At 45.3% G+C, this 12,011-nt stretch overlaps 1 protein-coding gene across 1 annotated transcript in view; it reads right to left on the reverse strand.

The window, feature by feature from the left end:
- The window catches only part of LAMB1 (laminin subunit beta 1), a 42,153-nt gene that overhangs the window by 25,153 nt on the left and 4,989 nt on the right, over window positions 1–12,011 (reverse strand). Inside the window, exons 5-13 of the mRNA XM_039570162.1 lie at window positions 10,008–10,196; window positions 9,846–9,909; window positions 8,165–8,367; window positions 6,826–6,946; window positions 6,468–6,656; window positions 6,014–6,193; window positions 5,484–5,596; window positions 4,560–4,639; window positions 1,910–2,045 (exon numbers count right to left, since the gene is read on the reverse strand). Coding sequence (XP_039426096.1) covers window positions 1,910–2,045; window positions 4,560–4,639; window positions 5,484–5,596; window positions 6,014–6,193; window positions 6,468–6,656; window positions 6,826–6,946; window positions 8,165–8,367; window positions 9,846–9,909; window positions 10,008–10,196 — 1,275 coding nt within the window. The remainder of the gene's footprint in view (window positions 1–1,909; window positions 2,046–4,559; window positions 4,640–5,483; window positions 5,597–6,013; window positions 6,194–6,467; window positions 6,657–6,825; window positions 6,947–8,164; window positions 8,368–9,845; window positions 9,910–10,007; window positions 10,197–12,011) is intronic.

Raw genomic sequence — 12,011 nt, forward strand, 5'->3', positions numbered from 1 at the left:
CCCCTTCACTTAACAACATAACAAATGCAAGAGAGATAAAGCAAAACAAGACTGCACAACTCTTCATTTATTTCTCTGCTATGGTGCAGAATTAAATTTAAAAACTTGCTGTGAGTAACTAATTCACCAGCTATGACATCTCTTTTACCATACAGATTTCTACATCGTACTCGTAGCAGTAGGATTTACTGCAGTGGTACATTACTGTTCCATCAACCACCCAAGCCTGAGTGCTAATTGCTTCCTGACTATTCCAGGCTGTTTCAAACCAAACCACTGCTCAAAATAACATCTGAAAAGCAGATCATGGCTTTAATGAGCAGGGTGTCACTAAAGAACAGACATCCTAATCATCAATAGATATTTCATAGCCAAATCAACACATGGTCACCCTTTTCAGTCTGAGGTGTCAGGTTTTTATCTATTTTTTATATAAAGCAAAGAAGAGGAAAAAGGTAACAGAAAATAGAAACATGGTGCTCAAATTTCCTGTTTCAAACATATCTGTATCCACGAATAGTTCTCTCCACAGAACAACATCCTGTGCGTTCCTAAGGAAGCTGCTTTAGTAGAAAGGGATAAATGTAAGGAAATGTCTATATATATACGTATCACTTCAGGATGTCCTCTAACGTATTCTCACACTCTTTGAATAGAGCCTGGCTGTAAGTTATTAGCCTTTGGCTTTGCATAAAGATCAGAGCTCCCCAGAAAGGATGGCAGGCATGACACGAACAAGGGCATGCAGCTGTGAGGAGCAGAGGGGCTTGGCACTGCCTGTGAATCCCTGCAACCACTTCATTTGGTCTTGTGCTGGACCCCTCACCTGGGAATTCAGAGTTTTAGTCTATCATCAGATTTGTGAGAAAGCTTTTCAATATTGGTGTTTTTTTAAATTGTTTGTTCTGAAGGTTTCAAAAGGCAAACCAGCAGCACATCCCCTTCCTCTGCTTGGCAAGGTGGATTTTCGTGCTGGGCTCCTCCATCCCTGAGCCCTGGAAGGCCCTTGGGTACCACCTCTCCAGTTGGGCAGACACAAATACACCAAAAACCCTGTGCCGGCTCATGTGACCTCTGCTGTGGTACAACTTCTGCTCTGCGCTGTCTTCCCTTTCTGCAGTTATCTGAGAGCAAAAATCCTCTTCCTTGGCTGAAACTGAAAAGTGGTTGCATTTTGCTCAAATAAATTAGGGCACCGAGTGCCCTGATTGTAGGCAGACAAGGATCTGCTGCTTTAGAGAAACCATTATTTCCATCTCCCCGACTCCTTGCTGGAGGCAAAACTGATTGATGTAATCACCTAGCTGCTGTTAATGAACTGAAAGCAAGGCTGTGTGATGGGCAACAGAAAGAGCCAGAGACCCTGTCGCACAGTACAAGCAGGCAAAACAAGCTAGAGGCAACCTCACTTACAAAAACAGTTTTTTGCACAATCAACTATGGTTTTAGTCACTAATAAAAGAAATGTTACTGATGTACAGAAACTATAAAAGCTGTGGCAATGTGCTTAAATGCGCGCTTTGTTCACTCCCAGTTTCAGTGGCACCAAAGAGAAGAGCCAGTGTCTGCGTCCCACCCCTCTTGAGATAAGAGGAGAAGTGGATGTGGTGGGTACACATGCAGTGGGGTACAGAGGGGGATGGTGACAGAAAACTAACTGTACAGTAATGATCAAAAAAACAGGTTTAAAAAGAAAAATGGCCATTCCTGTCCCCTCAATTACTACATTATTTATTGATACTAAGATTGAAGAGCTACAGGTTAACGGTTTACTGATACATTTCAGTTTTGTGTTTTCCACGTTAATTGCAAAACACACAGGGTATAAAAGACACCTCCAAGCACCAACTGGTGAAACAACCTGCCCACACCTCTCCAGATACTCCCGATCACAAAAACTGCTACTCACAGGACCCAAGCTGGCTTCCTCCGCCTCGTAGATGTAATGATCAAGCGAAATGAAGTAATAGCCAGGCTCCACCTGGTTGCACTGACGTCCAAACATGTGGGGCCGGCATTCACATTGGCCAGATTCACTTGAGCAACTAAAACGGAAGAGAAATGAATTTACAACAGATCTTGGCTATGCTGACACAGTGTTAGAGCGATCTTCCACTTTGACATTTTAAACGACACAGGAGGAGAAGCACCTCTGAACACAGCAGACATGACGTGCTCTGGGGCTCTGCAGCTGGGCCATCTGCACCACTAAAGCAGGAGCACAGTCCTGGGTACAGACTTGGCTCAACCCAACTATCACTCTCCCAAAACAACATCTAGGCTCAGGCTGGAAGCAAGCATGGACCAGAGACCACTTCCAGCAGGCAGTTTGCAAGCAGTTTCCTTTGTTTGGATGGTGAGAGGATTTCATGCTATGGATGCAGTGGTTCCCTGGGGGACAGGAGTTTGGGGAAGCTTCACTTGCTACCAGACATAGCCAAGAGGCACATCTGCCCTGCAAGCCGAGGGCAGCCTTTGGCTCCAAGCTTGCAAGCCACACAGGCAGCATATCTGTTTGTATGGTCTCAGGCAGAACAAGAACATGCATGACCCTACGTGCCCCAGGATGCTGAGCTGCTCTCACTTGTTGCAAAGCATCCAGACAGGTCACCATCAGCAGCTACACATGGGGAAAATTATCCCTGGCTGCTTTAGAGTAGGACAGACACAACCAGTGACATGGGGCAGTCAGGGCCATCACCAGAACGTCTGTCCAGAGTGACACACAGATCTCCCCTTCTTTCATAATGAGCCATTTTCTTTACTCAATACAGCTCTAACTCCAAACTGCTTTGGCTGTTTTATTGTCCCCAGAGTGTCTGCCCTGCATCATGAAGAACCCTTGAGCACATTGTAATTTTGCACACACCCAATCACACCTTTTCAAAGGAATGTTTTTTGGTCCACCAAAATACACCTCTTTCTTTAAACTTGAGTGGGATTTAGAAACATTTTTTAAAGGTAAATGCCTCTGGTTTCCATGAACAATCTCCAGGCTCCTCAAGCCTTCAGACCAAGAGCATTTTTAACTTAAACTGTTTTTGAAGTTGCAGAGATGCACTTAAATGTTCACTCTGAGAAGCCAGAAGTGCCTTAGCTGTCCCAGAAGAGGAGATGGGAAGTTTCCCCTCCGGGGAGGCAGTAACTCCACCACCTGGGTTACACCACAGGGATGAATTTTGGGCGAGGCACAGCATCTCACACCCTGAGTGGGAGCCAGAAGGCAGCAATTCAGCAGCTGAGGAGAGGAGCCCTGAAGAGGGCAAAGCTCCCCCTTCCCGATGACGTGAGAGAGAGAAGTCAGGAGCCAGAGCTGGGCTTTGTGACTCTTTTGTGGTTGGAGGAAAGCACAGCTGCTGTCTGCCCATGCCAGGATGCTGCACATCCCCTCCCCACATGGTTTTGCAATCAACAGGCTCAGTGCATGGGAAACAGGCTGGGCCATGGCTGGGCTGTTACCCCAAAGCCCTGGAAGCAGCTGTGCTGGGGGAGCTGTTCTGAGCTGTGTGGTGTAACCCATCTGTGCGCAGGGAGCAAGCACGGGGGAGTAAATAATCCCTAACATCCACACTGCTGTCTGCCAAGGGCTAATAATTCACTCGGGAGCAGACAGGAGAGACGGCCCGTGGGACATTCCCACGGCAATCCCTGATGCAGATGGGGTGTCCGTAGGCTGTGACAACCTACGGGAGTCACACCAACAGCAGTCCCACACTCCCCCAGTGTGGCCCCATGGGCTCCAGTGGGAAACAGTTCATTGACCCCACTGGGAAACTTCTGTGGCTTTAGACAAAAGCATGACATTTCAAAGGGTTTGTGGAATGAAGGGGAGATGGGAAAAATAAAAGCAAAAGAACATGCTGCTGTTGATGAGCCAGGGGTTGGACACACACCTAGCATGTAGAGAACTGCTCTGGTCAGAGGAGCAATCTGGCTACCCAGCACCCCACTGACAGGGCATCTAAACCAGAAGCTTTCCATGCTGATACTGATGGATGCATATTGAAAACCTACAGTTTTCTCTAAAAAGCATCCATCTCCCCAGTGGGCACTTGCAGGTCCACATCCAATACCATGCAGCACCACTGCAGCAACAGAGCAGTACGGTGCAGCTAGCGTGCTTCCCCCAGCACCAGTGGGCAGACAGACTGGCCAAAGGGAGATTTGGGAGCACAGCAAGAACCAGCCTGTCCATGTCACTGCCTGATTCCTGCTTTCATCGTGTAAGAGCAAAGCTTTGACATGGACCATACCCCAGGTTACAGCCAAGGCAGAGCTTAATCCATGTCTGGTTCCTACCCTGGCTGACAAAGGCAGCGCTACACTAAAAACAGTTTTACATGGTCACTTGCATCAGTGGCACAAACAGAGGTTGCTCAGCACAGAAAAGACATGGGTACTCCTGTCACCCTTGCTGCAATCAAGACCTGGCACTTTCTGAAGCAGAAAGATGGGTATCAAGCATCCTCCCCCAGAGCACATTGAGCCCTGGATGTTGTGGGTGCAACAAGGTGAAACTGGGAGAACGATGACAGGAGAATCACCGGGCTGGGACTCACTTGTTGTTCAGCGCTCCACCCTGGTCGCAGTCGCACGGCCGACATCCGTCCATGTCATTGCTCAGGCCCCAGTGCTCAGGCTGCAGAACAAAACATCACCAGCACTGTAACCTGGTGCAGACTTAGTTCCATCTAACACAAAGGCGTATTTTTAAAAACTTAGCATAAACTATCCCAGACTGCCCCACAACCCATGAATCCTGCTCCCCTGGTTGTGGGTCTACCCCCACAAGCACCAACACCACTTCCCCACCTGCTCTCCTCCCACTCTGTTGAAGATTTCAAGGGCAAGAGAGCCACATGTGGGGTGGTGGCTATTTGTGTGGGACACTGCCCTTGCAGGGCTGCTACTCTGCAACTTGCTTGCTGGATAGACAGACAGACAGACTTGTTTGTTTGGTTTTTCCATGCAATTCACTGCTAGGTAAGAATTTCTCAGTGTTTGTACAAACACATCCAGTTATCTGACAGTGTGTTTCTATAACAGTCCAGCACGCATAAACGCTACATGGAAATGTAGGTGTATTAAATAATCCCTGCCTAAAATAATGGCCTGTTTAGAAAGCAATTTTTTTGGTAACACTGTTTCCCTCACCACTTTGTCTTTCACCCCAGCAAGGACTTCACCAGAATTGCCCCAGATCCTTCATTATCACAGAGCAACCACAGGTCTCCTAATGTCTCATTCCTTATGGTCCCAGGAATTAAACTGGATGCTCCTGTCTGCCTTGACATGCATCCCAGCTCCCCAAAACACAGCACACTTCATGGCTCCTGACATCCCGAGGTGTCCTCCCCAGCCTAATGCCAGGCACGGGCTAGTAGGCAGTCAGCGACAGTGGCCAGCACCTTGCTCCACGCTTCCCACACTCCAGCCTCCCCCACACCAGTGTCTCCTAATTTATTTGACGGTGAACTACTTGCCAGACATTGATTGCACTGCTTTCCTGTCACCAGACGCTTACAATAGCAGTTTCCTGTCTCCGAATCACAAGGATTCCCCCCAGGGTGGGTACCCAGAGGATTACACGCACAAGCTAGATTGGGAAATACAAAGAGGCAGGTCAAAAGCAGGATTGGAGTTATATTTTAGACAGTGTTCAACTTAAATATATACCTTAAAGTTTCCCCTGAATTCCCCAGGACAGAAATTAATTTCACTCTTTCCCCACCACCCATTCCAGTAAAACCTCCCTGGCTTAGAGACTTGTAATTGAAAAGAAATAAGGAGGATTACGCTATTTCCACTGAATACACTAGAAGGATCAGCTGGCAAACTATGTTTTAAGGGCTAGTGGACTCCAAGCTACAGCAAATCTAGAGCAATGTTCTCCCTTTAGCAAAAACGTGAAAAAAATTTTTAAAAAATCCATCCCACAAACCATCTTCTCCCACACAAACAGCACCTCAAAGAGTTTTTGATCACACATAAAGGAACATATGGTTTTACTCACACTGACAACCCGCTGGGTCATCAGCACTCAGGCCATAGAAACCTTCTTTGCAGAGGTCACAACGCTCCCCCTCGACAAATAATTTACAACGGCACTGTCCGGCAATGAGGCCAGTGGAGAAATCAGTGTAGCGATCGCAGATCCCACCATTCTGGGAGCCAGCTGGGTCACAGTTGCAAGCTAGGAAGGAAGCATTGCACATGTTTTATTAACTGCTGCAAAATTAAAGGCCAAGTCTCACACTGAATTATTGAAACTCAGCTGCTGTGTAGAAAGACTGTCACTCCTGCAAGTATTAGGCATGACATGGGTTGGACATGCAAGGACCAGGTAAATTTCCAGATTCTCAAAGAAAAAACAAAACCCAGCCAGGCTCACTCAAGACCTCCAAGACAATCCCCTGTCCCCAAGGATCCCAAGGCCATTCCCACACTGTGGATGGGGTTGCACTTACGCTCACAGACGTCAGGGTCCCGCAGATCTCTCTCTGGGTGCTGGAAGTAGAAGGGCTTGCACTGCTCACAGTTGCGTCCCATGGTGTTGTGCTGGCAGTCGTCACACACGCCCCCGCTGGTGTTCCCCGTTGTCATGTACACAGCCATGTCGAAGTGGCACTGGCTGGAGTGGCCATTGCAGTTGCACTCTGTGACAAAGACAAAGCAAAGTAAGAGTCCTGGGGGAAGTGCAACTCTGCAGAAAAGACAGACCAGTGTCAACCAAAGAACATGAAGGATTTTACACATGGTCACAAGTTTCCAAGTAACAGAACATAATGCTCATGGCACCCAGTTCTGCATTTTACTCCAACTCACTTTTGCATGCGTTACTGTTGCGGCCTTCAGCAGGACGCCAGGGTAAGTCATGGTAGAAATCCAAACACTGCTCACAATTCAATCCTTTGGTATTATGTCTGCACATGCAGTGACCATGAACCTGTAATCGAAAAAAAAAAAAGGAAAAAAAGAAAGAATAAAGAGTTTGTTATAAAAGAAAAAGAAAAATCCCAAACCATTCTACAGTTAATGCAAAATAAAGCGAGCACATAATGGACATATACTTTTGGAGACTTTAATCCATGTAACTGCATTTAGAAAGGCATAAAGGGCCATAGGAATGTTCATCACCTGCCCAGGTGTCCTCATACAGATTTGTCCTTCTTTCCTTACTGAAACTAGTGCCTGAATAAATGCTTTCAGAAATAAACACCTCAATAATCACAAAAGCCTACTGGAACTAAAAGTTAGCTGTTTACTAGCTGTTAATTAGCTATTAACATGCATCTATTTATAGGTCACTAGCCCAGTGCCCTCTTTCCAGCCCTGCCTTGGTTCTCAAAGCAAAGATGGGGTTTATCAACATCAGCCCAGGCTTTGCCTTCAGTGTGTACAGAACAAAGCACGAAGACGACCAACAGTGGTTGTGTGACAGCTGCTGCAACAGACTGGCACTACCAGCACTGCAGCCATGATGTTAAAGGCAAAGCTTGGGTGGAGACGCTGATCCAAACACAGAGCAGTGGAGCAGCCCTGGACAACCCACACAACCTTCCCACATGCTTCCACATCTCCAACTAGTTAATAACTCACCCATTAACAGGGTACTATTACTGCTTGTCAGGCAAAAATCATGGAGAAAAGCAGACCCCAGAAGGGATGTGGCACTTGTGCAGCAGCACCCCATCGAGGCAATCAGGGTTTTCCTTCAAGGCCTGTGCTTATTAGGGCTACAACCTCCACTTCTCAGCTGGTAACAACCGATACAAACATAGATTACGTTTGATTCATAGGTGTTTCAGCCTTTGATGCCTCTATTCACTTCAGCTTTAAGGTAACCAAGTCAATGCATACACTGATCTCTGACCTAATAAGGTTACACTCCCTTTCTTCATTCCTACCTTTTCATTTCATCAGCTCTTTAACATAATTAGAAAAGGAATGTTAAAACAATTATCACCTAATCTGAGATCTGTGTTTGATTAACACCAACAATGACAGATGTGTTGGCTGAGGAGTAATAATTGAAACAGTTTTGTTGTCTGAAAATCAAGCATGCAGAGGTGAGGGACAGAGTGTCATATTTACATTTGTGTACAAATCACTTAAAAGAGGCACAGACAAGAAGAGTTTTATGCAGAGAAGTGTGACTATTTACCATTCCTTCCACTTCCTCATCGAAGCCCTCCACTGGCGCACACTCACTGGCGTGTCCGTAGCAGAAACAGTTCCCGCGAACCACCATGTCATAGATGGCATAGTAGTACTTCTCTCGGATCTCCATCCTGGAGTCCAAGAGGTTATCTCCCAGCGTGTGCAGCTTGACGAATTTCACTCTCAGATTTGTGATCTTTAACAGGTCTGCAGGGGACATGCACAAAAAAACCCTAACCAGCGAGCCCATTTTGGAATCATTTACCAGATACTATACTGAATGGGAGAAAGCCAGGAGTGACTTCCTAAGCATGCTTCCTATGGGCAAATTAGATCAGATTTAATTTCAGCACCTACATATCACTTCATACTCCCCAAATTAAAAAAAAAAGAAACTACATTATTTTACTACAGGTTGATAACTGTGTAAGTAAGTTTAAGCATAATTAAAAATACTGGTCTATTTTATTAGAGACATGCACAGGCACACACACAAATGTTAAAGGCAAGCATAAAGCACCACCTAAAAGACACTGGTTCTTTGGGGTTTTAAAATATGAGATGGGCAAGGACTTGACATTAAGAAACTGCTGCCAAGTGGACCATGAGCTTTAAGAGTTACGAGACTTTTGGAAAAAGTCTTAGTTGGAAACAAAGACAAATAATTCTTCTTTTGTATACGCCCAACTTTCCTAGCAAATATAATTAGTTACATTTTGTGGAAAGAAGCAACACCCCATCACGGACCAAATACAAAGAAGTTCTTGAAGGATAACCCCTGGGAATACAATATTGCAGTAATTAATACCATCTACATGTTTACTTTGAATCCTGTGTAATTTCTTATAGCCTTGAACTAGGCTTGAAAAAGCACTTCAAGCTCATGAAAGCAGTTTCTCCTTTAAAATGTTGAGTAAAAAAACCAACATTAAACTCATAGCAACCAGCAGACACTCCTCTACTTCACATATTTCCTTTTGCTCCAGGTAGCTTTACACTGAGGGCCATGAACCAAACCTGAGAATGCATATTAAACCAGAGGTCAGCTTAAGGCCAAGCACTGCAGTTCCCTCAGGCCAAATGCCCCACAAGGTTTCTCTTTAAGCCACACTGAGCAACAGATCTCTCCACCTCTGCATTCACGGATTGCCATGACCATACAGGAACATTACAGCAAGCTGTGGTTTATAACCACATCTGTGTGGCCCAGCCATGCAGTGCTACCATGGCCAACTGTTCCAAAGCCACGACTTCGCTCTGAAAAACAAACCACGACCCCATTGATTTTAGCTAGAAACACACAATGAAGTAAGTACCTTTGTAGCGCTGTTTATTTGCTTTCTGAATACTTACAGTCACAGGATCACATTCCAAGGTTTCTCTTGGCAACTGCATGTATTTTGGGGAGAGGGGTTCTTCAATGAAAATAAATTCCTGATCAGTTAAGAAAAGGACCAACTCCAATGAAGCAGGGAAGAGCAATCCCTTGAGTTCACAACACTGATTCTTACTGCCCAGCACATCACTGTCTGAGCCAGGAAAAGGAGCCATGCACAAAGGTATTCATATGACTTCAAAACTGGTATTGGGGCTAATGCATGACTTTGTTTGTTGCTTACCAGTTTTTGTAAGCAAGTAAGTACTGAAATGCTTTCAAATCAGCCTGAAAGGAACTGCATACATACTCTGAATCCTTGGACTGTATGGATCTTCAATTCGAAAAGCAGGATCTAGAACACGATATATTACCTGGGGTAAAAATCAAACAATGAAAAGATTCAACTTCAATCTGAATTTGTAAGCAAAAAGTCTACACAATAAACATACTGGAAGAAAATGCCTCTGACCTCTCCCTCTGTTGAAGGTTCAATGTCAGAGTATCGGGAATCACAAATTATATCATCCACTTTCTTCATGGGTCCAGTTGAAATCCCAGGAAATGAGCTCTCACAGTCATAGGCAAAATACCTGTAAACTTGCCAAGTCTGTCCAAAGTCAGACGATCTTTCAATCAACATTGCAGCAGGACGGAATGTCTAACAGAAAAACAAGAGATTTTATTTGGTTAATTATTACTTGCATTTACATTGAGCCTTGTTAGTGTAAGCAGTCCACTTATCTGGATAATAATCTCTCTCCCCGCACCGACTATTTCCAATATGTGGAAATATCGGAAATATTTTTCTGATGATATTCAGCTTTCTTCTCAGAGGCAGATACATGAAGTAACACACATCAAACCATAGACTACCTGTCTCCAAAAGATGGCACTCATTGGCCAAGTGCCTAAACACACTTACAGTAAGTAAGAAAACTTGTAAGTTTTTTGGATTCCAAACCCTTTCTGAAAAGTGGAGGTTAAAGCAGGGCTTTACAGAGACAGAAGGATTTTTTCTCACTGCTTGTGGAAAGCAGCACCACCTTCCTTGCTGTATCTCTTCACCTGGTCTTTTACAAAGGACCTAATGGGCCTCCTCTCCTGCTGTAGGGACCAGGAGGCCACTGTCAGTGCTTCCCACCCAGCTCTGATGCCCAGAAGTTAACTGCTGAGCAGGTACCTCTGATGCTCAGAGAAGCCCCAGCATCTCCTACCTCTTTGTCTGATCACATGACCTTCTGCAGCATCTCTGACACTCAGTGCCAGCTGTCCTCTGTGCTGCCTTAATAAAACCTTCTTTAAGGAGATTGAGAGGTTCAGCTTCATCCACTCATGCTGCACTTGACTCCCCCAGTCCCCAGTGACCCTCCTCCAGCTGGCCTTGCCCACACTCTGTCAGGCTGCATTTGCTTCACACAAACCAGTGTCCTTCTTACCTACATGTATTCAACTCTAGAACAACTAACTAATGAGATTTTGAAAATATTTTTATCCCTCTGACCTAAAAAGTATCATGTTTTAATTTATGTGCTGCCTTCCAAATATTCAGATATTAATTTAACTCTGGCTTGTACCTACCAAGAAATGCCCACAGTCTCTTCCTTAGTTTTATGTATTCAGAGGAGGACGTCCCAGAGCCAAGCACAAAAACATTTCAGTCACAGCTGGAAAGAAATTTTCTCTCTGCTTCCTGGCTGAAAATATCACCCAACTTAGAAACCAGTACCTCACCCAACAAAAATATTTAGCAACCCAGAAGTAAGGCAGCTCAAGTGTCTACCACACAAAGTCCACAAAGTATCATTAAAACTGTCTTTCCCCTGCAGTCTTCCTCCTGACAGCAGACCAAGCTGCAGCACCGCGGTACAATGGCTGCAGCACCCACATCAGGTCAGGGGTCTTTTGGGGGTCCCTCACTGCTGACTCCAGCAGAAAGGACCAGCTTCCACCTCAGCCACCACCTTAAGGCAGGGGGAGAAACCCTAGTCAACACCACAGGAAGAGGAACCAGCTGTCCTAGAAAGCTGATGCGTAAAAACGAAGAGATTAATTTGTCCACATGGGAAGAGCATTTAGGATGTACAGGACATAACCTACCATTCCAAGACATCTGTTTGTAAAAAAACAAAGACACTTTGTGTACAGATGTTCCTTCTTCCTGAAGACCTTTCCATTTGCCAAATGAAAACTGATACCATGGCCAACTTTTTTCAGGAAAAAAACCCTTGCTACTATACGATTTAGCTAACAATCTTCTAGAACACAACCACCAGAGAGACACACCAACACAAAACCCAGCTTCAGTATGACTCCTTCTTCAGCCTCACTGGAGTTCAAACACACGTCACAACTCAGCCTTTCTGCATGACTTCAGCACTGGTTAATGGTTGGCAGCTCCAAAAAATTCAGGCCAAACAGCTCAGACAAAGCCCAAATCCCAAATTTCAGACAGACCTGAAGGACTACGAGACCT

This window comes from Corvus cornix, chromosome 1A (genome assembly GCF_000738735.6).
Source record: "Corvus cornix cornix isolate S_Up_H32 chromosome 1A, ASM73873v5, whole genome shotgun sequence".
NCBI lineage: Eukaryota > Metazoa > Chordata > Aves > Passeriformes > Corvidae > Corvus > Corvus cornix.